This window comes from Microcaecilia unicolor, chromosome 2 (genome assembly GCF_901765095.1).
Source record: "Microcaecilia unicolor chromosome 2, aMicUni1.1, whole genome shotgun sequence".
In the NCBI taxonomy this organism is placed as follows: domain Eukaryota; kingdom Metazoa; phylum Chordata; class Amphibia; order Gymnophiona; family Siphonopidae; genus Microcaecilia; species Microcaecilia unicolor.
The window spans coordinates 30,774,419-30,793,107 of NC_044032.1; the positions used below are offsets into that span (position 1 = coordinate 30,774,419).

General features: G+C 47.7%; 1 protein-coding gene across 1 annotated transcript in view; it reads left to right on the forward strand.

Annotated features, from left to right (window-relative positions):
• LOC115461841 (protein hinderin-like) overlaps positions 1-18,689 on the forward strand; it is an 88,823-nt gene that overhangs the window by 58,415 nt on the left and 11,719 nt on the right. Inside the window, exon 3 of the mRNA XM_030191899.1 lies at positions 1,327-1,466. Coding sequence (XP_030047759.1) covers positions 1,327-1,466 — 140 coding nt within the window. The remainder of the gene's footprint in view (positions 1-1,326; positions 1,467-18,689) is intronic.

Below are 18,689 nucleotides of genomic sequence, written 5' to 3' on the forward strand. Positions count from 1 at the left end.
GGAGGATATGCCATGTGGATCTTTGTCCTGATTTTCTGGTTTTTTGCACACGACCCCTGAGCATTTGCAAAGCATTGTGGTATCTTGGTCTCATGTCTGCACACGACCCCTGAGTCTTGGTCTCATGTCTTATGACATCACGAGACTTACAGGGCTTCCTGCTCAGTCTCTGGAGCAGATACGTGACATTACAAGTCCTTCCTTTCTGCACATGTCTGAAAGCTGATGGGAGGGGCAGGTATACCTTTGACAAGCAAATGTCCTGTTTATGGTTTCCCCTCTGAAGTCTTTGTTTTCAATGGGGTATTCACACCTTTCCCACCTGCTTGTCTCCTTGCATCCTCTGGTTAGGTCCAATCTTTGTTGTGTTGATCAGAGGAATAGAGTCAATTTAAAACTTTAAAGCAGTCTTAAGCCTTTTGTTTAAGGAATGAGAAAAGGCAAGTTGAGGTCCCTGCCACTGCAGCAGTACCTTTGTCTTGTAAATATTCCCCAAAGGGAGAGGGAAGAGGGCTTTTGGAATGAAAGCCAGTTCTGCTAAAAGCTGCACAAATATATATATATGTATCTGATCCAACACAACATCATGCTACACATTTAATTCTGATGATTGGCTTATACCATAACAGTAGCAACAGTGGAGGAGTGGCCTAGTGGGTAGGGTGGTGGACTTTGGTCCTGGGGAACTGAGGAACTGAGTTCGATTCCCACTTCAGGCACAGGCAGCTCCTTGTGACTCTGGGCAGGTCACTTAACCCTCCATTGCCCCAGGTACAAATAAGTACCTGTATATAATATGTAAGCCGCATTGAGCCTGCCATGAGTGGGAAAGCGCGGGGTACAAATGTAATAAAAATAAAAAAATATTGTGAACCTTTATGGTTACTCACGCCTTCACACAGCGTTACTAGCGAAACCTTGGCCGGAGTCAGTGTGTTCGACCGATGACCCACTTGTTGCTTTGTATCTGCACTTGAAAGCTAAGTTACTCTTTTGACTTTCACATGCTATATGGATCCCAGAGCTGATTCTGTTGAGCTTTTAGCATCTTTTCATTCATTTTGGAACTAAAGGGTTTTTGCCTATGATGAAATAATTCCCAGCAGAAGCTTTCTCAACCCTTGTTATTACTAAATGACTACTTGGGTTGGAGGTTGGGTTAAATTCAGAGGCTTTTCCCTTAATTCCCTTTAAAACAGATGCACTCCACAGAATCTCTAGTCTATTGTTGAAATTACTATTTTTTTGCCATTACATGAGAGAGTTTTGTTTTGTTGTATACTAAGATATGTGTTGATAAAATCCTGTCTAATTTATAATCCTTAGGACTTTCCGGAGAAGGAAACCTAAGACCAGGAGTCAAACTTATGGGTCAGAAAACCCAGTATAGTAAGCCCATGCCTATGATGACCACATCTGTTTCAAGAGATTCACTCATGGATCGTGAAACATCTGCAAGGCAACAGGTAAATTGGCATATTTTAAACAGAACTGTTCAGGATGGGATAAATATTAATAGCACTTTTCATGTTGGCATATGTACCGTAATACAAGTTCCTGATAGTTCTAATACCTTCACCTTAAGATAGGCTGTTAATGTAACGGGAATGCTCATGTGTATATATATACATACTGTCACCCTTTGGGGTGGAATTTGCACCTGGACACTGCTTTGGTGTTTGGTGGCCAAGGCTCTTTCTGCTTGCACTGACTCTTGGTGACTGAGCTGCAAATGCACTTGACAAAACTCTCCTTAAGATTTAGCAACAGGTTAGTCTGCAGTTCTTTCAATACTTTATACTATCCCTGTTAAGGATGGTAACATCAATAAGAATAACAGTGGCTAGGGTTTCAGGAATGCTTTCAGACACAAAGAGAAGGAATCCTTGTTAGAAGTAAACTCAAAAGTCTCTCAGCAGCCTCTACTCTCAGCTGCTTTCCCACTGTCTTTCGTAATTCAAGAATGGCTGTAAAGGAAAGCCTTGATTCCTCTTTTCAAGGCAGTCCAGAAATAGAACAAGGGCAGTCTGTCTTAAGAGATAAATCAATTATCAAAACAGTCAATATAAACTTTATCCTCTTCAGTTCCTTAACCTCAGTTACAGTTGCTTGCACAGAGAACTGTAATCCCTACACTTAAACCATAGTAATCCCCTCCCTCCCCAATGGTTAATGAAGCTCCTGCTCTCTCCAGGTGGCTTAGTTTGTGCAAAAACAGGAAAAAAAAAAACCCCAGCGCTCACTATTGCAGGCCTCAATTCAAAAGCAAAAAGCAAAACTCCCATGTCTGCAAAATACTTTCCACCCCTAGCCTTCAGTAGATCCCTGCTGTCACGTCTGTGGCCGTGACAACCCTCAGACTTACCCTGTTTCTGGGAGTCAGTGTCTGTGCTGGCTTCTGCTTGTCTCTGTGTCTGTGTCTGTCTTAGGTTCTCTCTGGCTCTGTGTGCTGATTGCCCTACTGAACCTCACCTGTGTGGGCTATGCCTCTTCCAAGATGGCTGCCGCCTCTTCCTCTTTGCCAGTATCCAAGATGGCTCCCGCTGTTCCTTCCTATGGGATGACTGCTCTGTGTGTCAAGCCTCTGTTTGGTTGCAAGGTGATTGCTGCAGCTGTGGCTCTGGTGTTGAAGGGCTTTATTAATCACTTGAAGACTACAGTCCTGGCCTTTGCATCTCATCTAAAGGTCCTGGTGTATAGAGTGCTCTGTACACAGTTTCAGTGTTTGCTCTGTGTGAGTTTCTATGTTTGTTTAGACTAGCTAGCTTAGGCACCGTCTGGCTTGTAGCCTGTGCTTAGCTCTGCTAGTTCTCTGTTTGTTTCCAGTGCATGACTAGCTAGCTTAGGCACCGTCTGGCTTGTAGCCTGTGCTTAGCTCTGCTAGTTCTCTGTTTGTTTCCAGTGCATGACTAGCTAGCTTAGGCACCGTCTGGCTTGTAGCCTGTGTAAAGCTTTGCTAGTGTTCTGTGTATGTTTCCAGTGCATGACTTGTTAGCTTGGGCACAGCTTTGTGGTTAGCTGGTGTATAGCTTCCTAAGTCTCCTGAGTTTGCTCTGTGTATGTTTCTTGTGTATGACTGGTGTGCCTGGGTATAGCGTTCCTATTAGCCTGGGTACAGTTTACTAGTCATTGTGTTGAAACCTGCCGACTGCCAGAACCCGGACAGTCCCTGCCTGTCTGCCTTGCCTCCGCCTAGGTGCCAGGGGGCACTCCTGGATCTTCATTCCTGCTGTTCCTGCTTGCAAGTTCCAGTTCCGGGTTTTCCTGTAAGTCCTACCGGCTGCCAGAACCTGAGGGCTCAACCCTCTGGGAAAGGCGGTCAAGTGTAGGTGAAGCCTAGGTCCAGTGTGTTCCAGTCCAGCGGGTTTCACTCCTGTATGTTCCAGTCCAGTGGGGCCACTCCAGTGTGTCCAGGCTAGCGGGCCCCACTCCAGTGCGCACCCGTCCGGTGCGTTCCAGTTCCGAGTATTCCTGTGTAGAACTCCAGTCCAGGGTTGTCTCATCTCCACCTGGAAGGTGATCTTGCCTGCCACTGCCGCTCCACGGTAGTGGCCTATGGACTCACAAACCCTGTGCTCCCGGGGAAGAAGCCTGAAAGGATGCCAAGGTCCTCGAGAGCGCGTCAAGCGCGAGAGACGCGACACCTGCTTACTGTTAGGATCTCTCATGATTTATCTCAAAGGAAGGGGCTTCTGCTGGCTCCAGACTAGTGTCTAGAGAGAATCCACATGCGTGGAGAACTCAGTAGATCCCACGGGGCGTAAAATAAAAATAAAAAAGGTGGGAATATGAGCCAGGCTATCCAAAGACTGAAACCAAGGTAAACTTAAAATATATGACGTTTAATAGTTTAGAGCAAATAATAATAAAACAATTACACATAGAAAATGACTCGACACAACGTCGTGTTTCGGCCAGATGGCCTACATCAGGAGTCTGATCACTAAGGTAAACAATGATTAGAGACTATCAGTGGTTATAAACACAGAATCTCAATGCTCAAAAAAATACCAAATGAAAGGTCTGCGGACAGGATCTAAAAAAGGTCTTGAGAAAGACCGTTATATGATTGATCCGTCTACCGCTGCGTACTGCACCAACGATAAGAAAGCAATGGACTAGTGTCCGTTTCTTTCAACTCCTGATCTTAGAGAGTCCAGGGTGCTGCTGGCATCTGCCTTCCTCTCGTGTGCTCTCCCAGTAGCTTTCTGTAAAACTGACTGTTCAAGCGTTTCCCTTTCCCTCTGTTGCCTGGGAAATTGATGAGCTTCACCTTTCAACTGAATGAGAAGTAGACAAAATACTGTGTCTTCCAAGAAGCCTATACCCATCTCTTGGTTGGTTGCTTGCTTGCCTGCCTGCCCAGCCTCTCGTGCTCTGCCTTTCATCACCCCTGCCCCAAGGATCAGGTTCACTCGGGCCAATGCAGAAAAACACACAGAAGTGCCAGCTCAGGACATGGCATATATTGTTAAATTAACTCCAAATAATTCTATGGCCATGCAGTGAGCATGCAAATTACTACTGTTAAAAATGCAGCAGTAATACACAGCTCATTGCAAAATGTTATCCTTCCTGTCAGTGCATGAGCGATGATTCACTCGTTAACTGACAGGTAGGGTGACAAAGAAAAAAAGCAGCAGCCATGGCCAAAGAAAGCATTCTGCAACCCCCCCCCAAACCGATGCCCTGACCAATCGCCTCCTCTGATTCAACCCAATTTCCTCCCTCTGACTTAAAACACAGTTTTCTGGTGTCTAGTGGCATCCATCTGCATATCTAATGCACTAATCTACCCTCTCAAAGTATACCTTAAAAGGGGCAGGAGCAATGCCACCTTGAAAAATGGCAGTGCCTGACTCCACATAGTGTATTCCAGGATGCACTGAACAGGGTCAGTCTGTCAAATAAGGAACTTTTTTCCCTTATTTGGTAGTCTCCACCCATACTATTAAAGAAGCAAAAATTTCCCTTATATAGCAGACTAACCTCACTGGGTGCATCCTAGGGTGTTCTGTGTAACATAGAAGCATATTTTCAAAGCACTTTGGGAGGCTAAGTTCCATAGGTTTCTATGGAACTTTGGGAGGCTAAGTGCTTTGAAAATGAGCTTGTAACATAGTAGATGACGGCAGAAAAAGACCTGCACAGTCCATCCAGTCTGCCCAACAAGATAAACTCATATGTGTATCCTTACCTTGATTTGTACCTGCCTTTTCCGGGCATAGACCGTATAAGTCTGCCCAGCAGTATTTCCCGCCTCCCATCACCGGCTCTGGCACAGACCGTATAAGTCTGCCCTCCACTTTCCTCACCTCCCAACCACCAGCCCCTCTTCCCCCACCTGCTTCACCACCCAATTTCGGCTAAGCTGCTGAGGATCCAATCCTACTGCACAGGATTCCTTTATGCATATCCCACGCATGTTTGAATTCCGTTACCATTTTCATCTCCACCACCTCCCGCGGGAGGGCATTCCAAGCGTCCACCACCCTCTCTGTGAAAAAATACTTCCTGACATCTTTCCTGAGTCTGCCCCCCTTCAATCTCATTTCATGTCTTCTCGTTCTACCGCCTTCCCATCTCTGGAAAAGATTTGTTTGCGGATTAATACCTTTCAAATATTTGAACGTCTGTATCATATCACCCCTGTTCCTCCTTTCCTCCAGGGTATACATGTTCAGGTCAGCAATTCTCTCTTCATACGTCTTGGAATGCAAATCCCATACCGCTCTCGTAGCTTTTCTTTGCACCGCTTCCTTTTTTTTAACATCCTTCGCAAGGTATGGCCAACAAAACTGAACACAATACTCCAGGTGGGGCCTCACCAACGACTTGTACAGGGGCATCAACACTTCCTTTCTTCTGCTGATCACACCTCTCTCTATACAGCCTAGCAACCTTCTTGCTACGGCCACCGCCTTGTCACATTGTTTCGTCGCCTTCAGATCCTCGGATGCTATCACCCCAAGATCCCTCTCCCCCTCAGTACCTATCAGACTCTCACCGCCTAACACATAAGTCTCTCGTGGGTTTCTACTCCCTAAATGCATCACTGCATTTTTTCGCATTGAATTTTAATTGCCAAACCTTAGACCATTCTTCTAGCTTCCTCAGATCCTTTTTCATGCTTTCCACTCCCTCCCGGGTGTCCACTCTGTTGCAAATCTTAGTATCATCCGCAAATAGGCAAACTTTACCTTCTAAACCTTCGGCAATGTCACTCACAAATATATTGAATAGAATCGCCCCAGCACCGATCCCTGAGGCACTCCACTACTCACCTTTCCCTCCTCCGAGCGAACTCCATTTACCACCACCCTCTGGCGTCTGTCCGTCAACCAGTTCCTAATCCAGTTCACCACTTCGGGACCTATCTTCAGCTCATCGAGTTTATTTAAGAGCCTCCTGTGGGGAACCGTGTCAAAAGCTTTGCTAAAATCTAAGTAGATTACGTCTATAGCACGTCGATGATTCAATTCTCCAGTTACCCAATCAAAGAATTCAATGAGATTCGTTTGGCACGATTTCCCTTTGGTAAAACCATGTTGTCTCAGATCTTGCAACTTATTGGCTTCCAGGAAATTCACTATCCTTTCCTTCAGCATGGCTTCCATTACTTTTCCAATAACCGAAGTGAGGCTTACCGGCCTGTAGTTTCCAGCTTCTTCCCTATCACCACTTTTGTGAAGAGGGACCACCTCCGCCGTTTTCCAGTCCCTCGGAACCTCTCCTGTCTCCAAGGATTTATTAAACAAATCTTTAAGAGGACCCGCTAGAACCTCTCTGAGCTCCCTCAATATTCTGGGGTGGATCTACTACTACTATTTAGCATTTCTATAGCGCTACAAGGCATACGCAGCGCTGCACAAACATATAAGAAAGACAGTCCCTGCTCAAAGAGCTTACAATCTAATTGACAAAAAATAAATAAAGTAAGCAAATCAAATCAATTAATGTGAATGGGAAGGAAGAGAGGAGGGTAGGTGGAGGCGAGTGGTTACAAGTGGTTACGAGTCAAAAGCAATGTTAAAGAGGTGGGCTTTCAGTCTAGATTTAAAAGTGGCCAGGGATGGGGCAAGACGTAGGGGCTCAGGAAGTTTATTCCAGGCGTAGGGTGCAGCGAGAGACAGAAGGCGCGAAGTCTGGAGTTGGCAGTAGTGGAGAAGGGCAGTAGTGGATCCCGTCCGGTCCCATGGCTTTGTCCACCTTTAGCTTTCCAAGTTGTTGATACACACTCTCTTCCGTGAACGGTGCTATATCCATTCCATTCTCAGGTGTACTTTTGCCAGTCCCTCGCGGTCCTTCTCCAGGATTTTCTTCAGTGAAAACAGAACAAAAGTATCTATTTAGCAAATTGGCTTTTTCTTTATCATTATCTACATAGCGGTTCGCAGTATCTTTTAGTCTCACAATTCCCTTTTTAGTCATTCTCCTTTCACTAATATACCTGAAGAAATTTTTGTCGCCCCTCCTTACATTTCTAGCCATTTGTTCTTCCGCTTGTGCCTTCGCCAGACTTACCTCTCTCTTGGCTTCTTTCAGTTTCATCCGGTATTCCTCCCCATGTTCCTGTTCTTGAGATTTTCTATATTTCTGGAACGCTAATTCTTTAGCCTTTATTTTGTCAGCCACTTGCTTGGAGAACCATATCGGTTTCCTTTTTCTTTTGCTTTTATTTACTCTCCTTACATAAAGGTCTGTGGGGTCCAATGCTACCATTTGTCAAGATGGTGGCACCGGAGGCGGGAGTGAGTGGGCATTGTTCCTGCTTGTTTTAAAGTACACCTCAGGGGGGCTCAGGGTTAATGTCGGGGGGGTGGGGGTGGAGTTATAGTAGAGGACAGGGAAATTTTTTTTTTTTCTTCCTGTCAGGGGTAGGGGATAGAGAGGTGCACTAGTCACACTTTTTTTTTTTTTTAAATGGGGAGAGAGGGTGGCTGTGTCAGGCTCTGCTGCACTATACATGGCTAATTTTCTTTTTTTGTATTAATGGTTGTGCTCTAATGTTGCCATTAGCGCATGGCCATTAAAAAAATTACTGCATTAGCACTTACTGACACCTATTTTGTAGGCGGTAAGTGCTCACGCAGTAAAGCTGTGGTAATTAGTGTGCAGTAATATAATTGCGTTGATTAGTGCAGAAATGCCCACTCTCCGTCCTGGACAACCTTCTCTGTAAAAAAAAAAAAAAAAGTATATTTTTTAGTGCAGCTAGCGCTCACAGATTAAGAACTTATCACAAGACGCTTGAGTGCGTCCCACTGTAGGCCAGTTTAAGTGGTGGTAACCGTGTACTAGTGCTTACTGCAGCTTAGTAATAAAACCCCTCAGTGAGTCTGTTCTTAACATGCCTGTTCTCAGGGTTGCAAGATAATTGCAAAGCTACTGTATAAAATATTTTTAAATTGTTCAATTAAGCAGTGTTCTTCATTACAAAGCTCAGGGGTCAGTGGTGGCCCCCAGTGACCCTCTAAGCGTGAGGGGTGATGGGCTGGAGAACATGGATAGAGAATGTGTGGGAGGGATATAGACTTAGGGAAAGAGAGTGTGGGGAAGTAGACTGTTTTAGTTACACAAACCACTCTAAATGTATATAAGCAATCAGGTTGACTGTATCTTCAGAGGGGGGAACCACCCGGCCAGCTACATCATTGGAGGGGGATTCCCCCCATGCGTAGTATGCTGTTCATTCTATGAGCACAAACAGGCCTAGAATTCTCACATGGTAACATAGTACTTGATGGCAGATAAAGACCCGTACGGTCCATTCAGTCTGTCGATAAACTCACTACATTTGATATGTGATACTTCATATGTATACCTCGTCTTGATTTGTCCTTGCTATTTTCAGGGCATAGACCATAGAAGTCTGCCCAGCACTGTCCTTGTTCTAAAATTTCTGAAGTTGTCATCGAATACCCTGAAAAGCTCCACTCCATCCCATCCAAATCTATTCTGCCATGATCAGGACACAGACCGCCGATCACTGGCCTTGTTGTCCAACTTCTGAAGCTGAAGTTGAATCTGTCCAGCCATGATCAGAGCACACACTGTAGAAGTTTGCCCAATACTGGCTTTGCTTCCCAATTACCAGTGTTGCTTCCTAATCTCTGCTAAGCTTCTTAGGATCCATTCTTTCTAAAAGCATTCCTTTGAGTTTATCCTATGCATTTTTTAATTCCGTTGCTGTTTTCATCTCCATCACCTCCCGTGGGAGGGCATTCCAGGTATCTACCATCCTCTTTGTGAAAAAATACTTCCTCCCATTATTCTTGAGTCTGCCCCCTTTCAACCTCAATTCATGTCCTCTAGTTCTAGTGCCTTCCCGTCTCTGGAAAAAGTTTGTTTGCGGATTAATACCTTTCAAATATTTGAATATCTGTATCATGTCACCCCTGTTTCTCATTTCCTCCAGGGTATACATGTTCAGGTCATCAAGTCTTTCCTCGTATGTCTTGCAACGTAAATCCCATACCATTTTCATTGCTTTTCTTTGAACCGCTTCGTCTTTTTATATCTTTAGTAAGATACAGTCTTCAAAACTGAACACAGTACTCCACGTGTGGCCTCTCCAGCGACTTGTAGAGGGGCATCAACACCTCCTTTCCATATCATTATGCTGATCAATCCATAGACTGGTGGGTTGTGTCCATCTACCAGCAGGTGGAGATAGAGAGCAATCCTTTTGCCTCCCTATATGTGGTCATGTGCTGCCGGAAACTCCTCAGTATGTTCTCTGTCTCAGCAGGTGGTGGTCACACACAGCAGCAGCTCTGGCTAGGCCTCCAAGCCTAATTTTTAGGTTTTGTTGAGTGCCTGGGGTTGAGGGCTCTTCTTGAGCAAGTGCAAACCTGGTTGCGCCAGGTCCCTCCTTTTCTCCCCCCTCCCGCTGGCTCCGTTTAAAAAAAAAAAAAAAAAATTTTGAACGTCTTTAAGGGCGTTTATTTCGACGTTTATTTAAACGTTTATTGCAGCTACTCACTGGGACACCAGGTCGTTACAGCTCGGAGCGAGAAGCAGGTAATTTTTACCTTTTTATAGCGGGCAGGGGGTTCCCCGATTGATCTCCACGTGGCCTATGGCGTCGGAGGGCGAGGGCGCGAAGAATCGCTCCCCGGACCGCGTGTGCGCTTCTAGCGGGGATGCGGGGCTTTTAAAATCTGATTCGCCCTTGTTGGGTGTCAGTTTGGAGGCCGGTCAGTGTCCCGGGTCTTCCTCCGGCGCGGCGGTTTTTCCCGCCATAAACGCCCATCCCCCGCTGCTCGCCTCCGCCATCTTGGCTGGCCACTCTGCTCGGACGGCTTCTTCTTGGGCCGCCATTGAGCTGGGAGACGTTCATGCCATGGCCGCCCTTGATTTGGGCGACGGCAAAAAAGCGGCTAAAGTTAAGCGCCGTTCTTCCCGCGCGGCTCCTTCGCGGAGGGTCGCGCCGGACGCCATCTTGGATGCGCAGCATGGTTCTCCCCCGCTCTTGCGAGCGCCGGTTGAGGGTGCGTCTAGGGCTGTGGCCCAGGCTGCTGAAGTGCACAGTCTGGGGGGTTTCTCCCCCGAGTTTATTTTGCTGCTGCATCAGGCCTTCCTTATGCAAAACGCTGCCCCTTCTCCCTTGTCCGATAAAGGGGTTGAGGCCCCCGGAAGTAAACGCCCTCGGGTGGATGCCCAGGCCTTAGAGGACGCTGTTTCCTCTGATGTAGATGAGGGCAGCGTATCTGAGTTCTCCCAACGGTCCTTTGGGGATTCCTTGGAGGAGACGGATTCCCACTCGGATGGAGCGGATGACCCCTCTGCAGCACGGATCTTTCGCTCAGAGGATTTGCCCAACCTGTTAATGCAGGCCATGAGCATTTTGAAGATTTCCTCTCCGGAGGACGTCTCTCCCTCAGCCCCTGTTGGCTCCGCCATTATGCTGGGGACGAAGCGCCCGCCTAGAACCTTCCACGTGCATGATGCCATGCACACCTTAATTTCGGCTCAATGGTATGTCCCGGAAGCGAGCCTCAAAGTGGCTAGGGCTATGTCCCGCCTCTATCCTTTGCCTGAAAGTGAGCGTGAGGCCTTTGTTTGGCCTACCGTGGATTCTTTAATCACTGCGGTGACTAAGAAAACGGCGTTGCTGGTGGAAGGTGGCACGGCACTAAAGGACGCCCAAGACAGAAGATTGGAAGCGGCTTTAAGGTCGTCCTTCGAGGCGGCTGCCTTAAGTTTGCAGGCCTCAGTTTGCGGCTCCTATGTGGCCAGGGCGTGCCTGACGTTGGTGCAGCGGGCTTCCCCCTCGGATCCTTCCTTGAGGGCTGACTGGCCGGCCCTGGAATCGGGCTTGGCTTATTTGGCAGACTTACTGTATGATGTCTTGAGAGCCTCGGCTAAAGGCATGGCTCAGACAGTCTCTGCGCGGCGCTGGCTTTGGCTGAAACATTGGTCTGCGGACCACGCCTCTAAGTCCCGCCTGGCTAAGTTGCCTTTTAAAGGCAAGCTGCTCTTTGGGGTCGAGCTGGACAAAATCGTGACCGATCTCGGCACGTCTAAGGGCAAGAGGTTACCAGAGGTCAGGGCTCAGGCCAGTGCTCGCCCCGGGATCTCCAGAGGACGGTTTCAAGAAGCCCGTTGGTACCGCCCGGGCAAGTCGGGCTCCTCTGCCCCCTCTTCCTTCAAAAGGAACTTCTCCCCCAAGCAGCATTCCTTTCGCAGAGACCGCCGTCCCGGAGGTACGCCCTCCGGTCCTCCCCCAGGGTCTCGTACCCAATGACGGGGTCTTGGTCCATGGCCCAGTGCAGATTGGAGGACGGCTGTCCTCGTTTCTGGGCGAGTGGACCAAAGTAACTTCAGACGCTTGGGTGCTGGAAGTCATCAGAGACGGCTACAAGCTAGAGTTCTGCCGACCCTTAAGAGACGGGTTTGTACTCTCTCCCTGCAAGTCTCCGGTCAAAGCTGTGGCAGTGCAGCAGACCTTGGACAACCTGATCCGCCTGGGTGCGGTCGTTCCGGTGCCAGAAAATCAGATTGGCAAGGGACGTTACTCCATTTACTTTGTGGTACCAAAGAAAGGAGGTTCTGTCCGGCCTATCCTCGACCTCAAAGGGGTCAATCGGGCCTTGAAAGTGCGGCACTTTCGCATGGAGACTCTCCGCTCTGTTATAGCGGCAGTGAAGGCAGGAGAGTTCTTGGCTTCCTTGGACATCAAGGAAGCGTACCTGCATATTCCCATCTGGCCTCCTCATCAACGCTTTCTGCGTTTTGCAGTCCTGGGACGACACTTCCAGTTCAGAGCCCTCCCTTTCGGGTTGGCTACTGCTCCGCGGACCTTTTCCAAAGTAATGGTGGTCATCGCGGCCTTCCTGCGAAAGGAAGGAGTACAAGTCCATCCTTATCTGGACGACTGGTTGATCCGAGCCCCCTCTTATGCACAGTGCGGCAAAGCTGTGGACCGGGTAGTTGCTCTTTTGAGCTCCCTGGGATGGATCATCAACTGGGAGAAGAGCCAGCTGCGCCCGACTCAGTCCCTGGAGTATCTGGGAGTTCGATTCGACACCCGTGGGCAGAGTGTTCCTGCCAGACAATCGGATTGTCCAACTTCAGGCTCAGGTGGACCAGTTCCTAGTAGCCTCTCCTCTTCGGGCTTGGGACTATGTGCAGCTGTTGGGCTCTATGACGGCCACGATGGAAGTAGTGCCCTGGGCCAGGGCTCATATGAGACCACTACAACACTCTCTGCTGCAGCGCTGGACTCCGATGTCGGAGGATTATGCTGTGCGCCTTCCCTTGGACCCAGCAGTGCGCAAGGCGCTGAGCTGGTGGATGCAGACAGACAAGTTGTCTGCGGGAATGCCTCTGGTGACCCCGGAGTGGATTGTCTTCACGACGGACGCCTCTTTGTCGGGCTGGGGAGCCCACTGCTTGGGAAGGACAGCGCAGGGGCTCTGGTCTCCGGCAGAGGCAAAGTGGTCTATCAACCTCCTGGAACTCAGAGCCATTCGGTTGGCGCTTTTGGAGTTCATCCCGGTACTGGCGTTGAAGCCAGTACGGGTCCTGTCGGACAATGCCACGGCTGTGGCCTATGTCAACCGCCAGGGAGGTACCAAGAGCGCCCCTCTAGCCAAGGAGGCCATGAATCTATGCCAGTGGGCGGAAGCGAACCTGGAACGGCTGTCAGCGGCCCACATTGCCGGAGTCATGAATGTCAAGGCGGACTTTCTCAGTCGCCATACCTTGGAGCCCGGAGAGTGGCAGCTATCTGCTCAGGCGTTCTTGGACATCACGAAGCGCTGGGGCCAGCCGAGCCTAGATCTGATGGCGTCATCGGCCAATTGCCAAGTGCCGCGCTTTTTCAGCAGAGGACGGGACCCTCGATCCCTGGGAGTAGATGCTCTTCTCCAACAGTGGCCGACACAAGAGCTTCTCTATTTGTTCCCGCCCTGGCCCATGTTGGGCAGGGTGCTAGACCGGGTGGCAAAGCATCCGGGCCGGATAATCCTGGTGGGTCCGGATTGGCCCAGACGTCCCTGGTATGCGGACTTGATCAGGCTCTCAGTCGACGATCCTCTGCGGCTGCCAGTGGAGCAGGGCCTGTTACATCAGGGTCCCGTGGTGATGGAGGATCCCTCCCCCTTTGGTCTTACGGCCTGGCTATTGAGCGGCAGCGTCTGAGAAAGAAGGGCTTCTCAGACAAGGTCATCACCACTATGCTGAGAGCGAGGAAGCGCTCTACTTCTACTGCTTACGCCAGGGTTTGGCGTATCTTTGCAGCGTGGTGTGAAGCAGGCTCACTTTCTCCCTTCACTGCTCCAATTTCTTCAGTGTTGGCGTTCCTGCAAGAAGGTCTGGAGAAAGGCCTGTCGCTCAGTTCCCTTAAAGTCCAGGTAGCGGCTCTGGCTTGCTTCAGGGGCCGCCTGAAGGGTGTTTCCCTGGCTTCGCAGCCAGATGTGGTGCGCTTTCTCAAGGGAGTTAATCACCTGCGCCCTCCTCTGCACTCAGTGGTGCCTGCATGGAATCTCAACCTGGTGCTAAGAGCATTGCAGAAGCCGCCTTTTGAACCCTTGTCGAGGGCATCTCTGAAAGACCTGACGTTGAAAGCAGTCTTTTTGGTGGCTATCACTTCAGCCAGAAGAGTTTCCGAGCTCCAGGCACTCTCATGTCGAGAGCCCTTTCTGCAGTTCACTGATTCGCACAGTGCCTCCCTTCCTGCCCAAGATTGTTTCTCGCTTCCATGTGAATCAGCAGCTCTGTCTCCCTTCCTTTCGTAGGGAGGACTACCCAGAGGAATACTCTGCTCTCAAATATCTGGATGTGAGACGAGTCATCATCAGATACTTGGAAGTGAGCAATGATTTCCGGAAGTCGGATCATCTGTTTGTCCTGTTTGCAGGTCCTCGTAAGGGTCTGCAGGCTGCTAAGCCTACAGTGGCAAGATGGGTCAAGGAAGCCATTGCAGCGGCTTATGTGGCCGCGGGGAAGGTGCCGCCTATCCAGCTGAAGGCTCACTCCACTAGAGCTCAGGCGGCCTCGATGGCAGAGGCCGGGTCCGTCTCCTTGGAAGAGATTTGCAAGGCGGCAACTTGGGCATCGGCCCATACCTTCTCCAGGCATTACCGCTTGACTGTGGCTGCTCGGGCGGAGGCCCGGTTTGGAGCTTCAGTGTTGCGGTCAGGGATTTCTATGTCCCGCCCTGGGTGAGTACTGCTTCGGTACATCCCACCAGTCTATGGATTGATCAGCATGATGATATGGAAGGTAAAATTATGTATCATACCTGATAATTTTCTTTCCATTAATCATAGCTGATCAATCCATAGCCTCTCCCAGATATCTGTATTGTTTATATTCTGGTTGCATTTCAGGTTCAAGTTTAGTCTTCAGTTCCTGTTCAGGAGGACTTCGTGTTCAAGTTTTTCAATGGATTCTTCAAGAGTTGAGACGAATTTGTGTTACAGTGAGCTGCTGCATTCCTCTCCCCTCCGTTTTACGGGGCTGGATTGAGACTTAAATTCTGCCGGCGCTCCCTCCCGCTTCGTGCGGCTGTAGGGCAGCTTTGTACCCCTCCCGCTTTGGCGGTGTTAGGGTCAGTCAGCTCCTCCCGCGGTTGCGGTTGCAGGATAAGCCAGATCCCCCCGCATCGGCGGGTGTGGTGTCCCTCCCCCGCTCCGCGGGGATGAGCTGGACGGATTCCCCTCCCCCACTTGTGTGGGGATGAGCTGGGTTAATTCCCCTCCCCTGTTTCGGCGGTGGTGAGCTGGGCAGAGTGTCCCTTTGTGGATGTAATTCTCTAAGTGCTGAGTCCTGCGGATGGAGCTTGGATATCGACATACTGAGGAGTTTCCGGCAGCACATGACCACATATAGGGAGGCAAAAGGATTGCTCTCTATCTCCACCTGCTGGTAGATGGACACAACCCACCAGTCTATGGATTGATCAGCTATGATTAATGGAAAGAAAATTATCAGGTATGATACATAATTTTACCTTCTTCTCTATGCAGCCTAGCATCCTTCTGGCCATGGCCACCGCATTCTCGATTATTTCACGACCTTGAGATTCTCAGACACCATCACCCCAAGGTCCCACTCCTGAGCCGAGCATACCAGTCTCTCCCCTCCTATCCGGTATATCTCTTTTGGATCTGCACCCCAAGTGTATCACTCTGTACTTCTTGGCATTACATTTTAACTTAGAATACTATCTTGGGGATCATGTAGAAAAATACTGAAGTAAATGTATTGCAAAAATATGTATATATAAATAATCCAGTCTAATATTGTAACAATATCAAAAATTTGAGATCTGAGGCACCTTTAGTGGCCCTTTGGGTGTCTTAAGTGTCATACTGTGGAAGATTTGCGATGTGTAGTTCTTGCTCAAGTGGTGTTGAAAAGAGGTGGGGATGTTAGTGAAGTTTTGTTTACTTTAGAACAAAGATTTATATTTAATTGAAATACTGTCACACCAAGGGGGTTAAGTTTGGAGGTGGCATGGTGATTGTAATTTTGCAGTGATGTTTGTCATCTTACATATTACCTTCCTGTGTCAGATTCTCAAGTTGTTTATAAACACTTTCTTCTGTGAATGGCGCAATATCCGCTCCATTCCCAGATACTCTCTTGGCAGCCAACCACAGCCCTTCTCCAGGATTTTCTTCTACTAACACTGCCGAGAAGTATTTGTTTAGCACATTTGCTTTATCCTCATCATTCTCCACATAGCCATTCTCAGCATCTTTCAGTCTACCAATTCCATTGCTATCTTTTCTCCTTTCCCCAATATATCTGAAAAAGGTCTTGTCACCTCTCTTAACATCTTTAGCCATTTTTTCTCTGCTTGTGCTTTCACTAGGCGTATTTCCTTCTTTGTTACTTTAAGTTTAATCTGATAATGTTTTCTGTGATCCTCATGTTGCGTTCTTCTGTATTTATTGAACAAAGCCTCTTTTGTCCTTATTTTTTTCTACCAATTGTTTGGAGAACCACATAGGCTTCCTGTTTCTGTTTTTGTTTACTTTCCTTGCGTAAAGATCAGTTGCCATATTTATAGCAGCTTTCAGCTTGGACCACTGTGTTTCCACTTCACATATACCTACCCATACCATCAGTACTTTCTTCAGGTATTCCCCCATTTTATCAAAATCAGTTCGTCTGAAATCCAGTTCTTTGAGTTTTGTACGTCTGCACAAAGCTTTTGCTCTTATATCAAACCACATGTTGTGATGATCACTATTACATAGATGGGCACCCACACGGACATTGGAAACACTTCCTCCATTTGTGAGCACTAGATCCAGCGTTGATCCTTTCCTCATGGGTTCTGTCACCATTTTTCTGAGCAAGGCTCTTTGACAGACATCCATAATCTCTCTTCTTCTCCGAGTCAGAGCCGGTAGTGGGAGGGGGGATAGTGCTGGGAAGACTTATACGGTCTGTGCCAGAGCCGGTGGTGAGAGGCGGTGCTGGTGGTTGGGGGGCGGGGATAGTGCTGGGCAGACTTATACGGTCTGTACCCTGAAAAAGACATGTACAAATCAAGGTAAGGTATACACAAAAAGTGGCACATATGAGTTTATCTTGTTGGGCAGACTGGATGGATCGTGCACGTCTTTTTCTGCCGTCATCTATTATGTTACTATGTTACTATGAGTCTGCTGATGGGACATTCCAATCCACATCGGGCAAGTTGAAATCTCCTAACAATAGCACCTCCCCTTTCATACCAAGCTTTTGAATATCTTCTATCAGATCCTTTTCCAGCTTCTCCATTTGTGCTGGAAGTCTGTAGATAACACCAGTGTGGATACAGTTTCCATCTTTTCTTTTCAGGACGATCCATATAGCTTCTTCCTTTCCCCAGGTTCCCCGCATTTCAGCCGCTCTGATATTGTTTTTCACATACAGCACCACTCCTTCACCTTTTCGGCCCTCTCTATCCTTCCTAAAAAGATTATAGCCTGGTATGGTCACATCCCATTCATGGGAATCATCGAACAATGTCTCCGTAATATCAACAATATTCAAGTTGTCCTCAAACATCAGGATTATAGGATCCAAGATGGCCGACGAGTAGGAAGCAGAGAAGTTTGCTCCCTAAAGAAATATAATATATTTCCTTTTTACTTTATTCTTTGGTATTCTTACCTTTCATTTAGTGGAATATGCCGAAGAGAAAGGGGAAATCTAAGGGACCTCTTCTTCCTAAGGTGGAAACTCCCTCACTTCGTCAAACACCTATTTCAGCGTTCCTGGCTTCGACACCGACGGGCATTTCCGCTGCCGGTGCAGGGGAGAGCACCGGCTTGGAGAGTGATTTTTCACTCAGCCCTGCTGGCCCGTTAACCCCTCCATTCTCACAGCCTACCGGTGTACCAGTTCCAGAGAGAGGAATACTGACATCTCCGAAAGAGAGGCAGGTCCCGGGTGAAAAAACGAAGGCGTGGGAAGAAATGGAGGGTGACCAACGACCTCAAGCCACAGCAGTGGTTCCGGAACAGAAAGATACTTCATTGGCTGAAATGTTCCTATGTTTGGCGGCAACTCAACCACTGGTAAGACCGGCTGAGATTTCATTGGAAGCTATATGGTCTGCCCTAGAATACCTTCATAAGGTCTGTTTATCGTTTATTTCAGTTTCCTTAAGTAATGCTACGCAAATAAAAAGCAAGAAAACTGACTTAGAAGCTGTATCAACTAAACAATTGAAATTTGATGGAGAGTTTCGAAAATTGCGTGAGGTTCAAAATCAAGTGGTGAATGATAGACTAATGATTGTAAGAAAAATTGAAAACTTAAAAAATGCTATGAGGAACCAAAACCTTAGAATTTTAAACTTTCCTATAAGTGAGTTGATATCTCCAAAAGAGATGTTCTTCAGATTTCTCAAGGAAGAGTTTAAATAGAGCAAATGTTTCCACCGGTTCAAAAAATGTATTATCTACCAGTAAAGCAAGAAATTTTCCAGGATCAAGGAACTCAAGCTCAGTCAAAAGATCAATCAGAAGGTTTGGATTTGACTGCTTTTTTTAGAGCAATCTAATGAAGAAATAAAAAAGAGATCCACACTACTAGTGACGTTTGTATTCCTCCAAGACAAAGAAGCATTATTAAAACTTTATTTTCAAAAATCTAATGTGGACTTTTTAGGAGGGAAAATTTCTATTTTCCCAGATGTTTCAAAATGGACACAACAACGTAGAAAGAAGTTTTTGGAC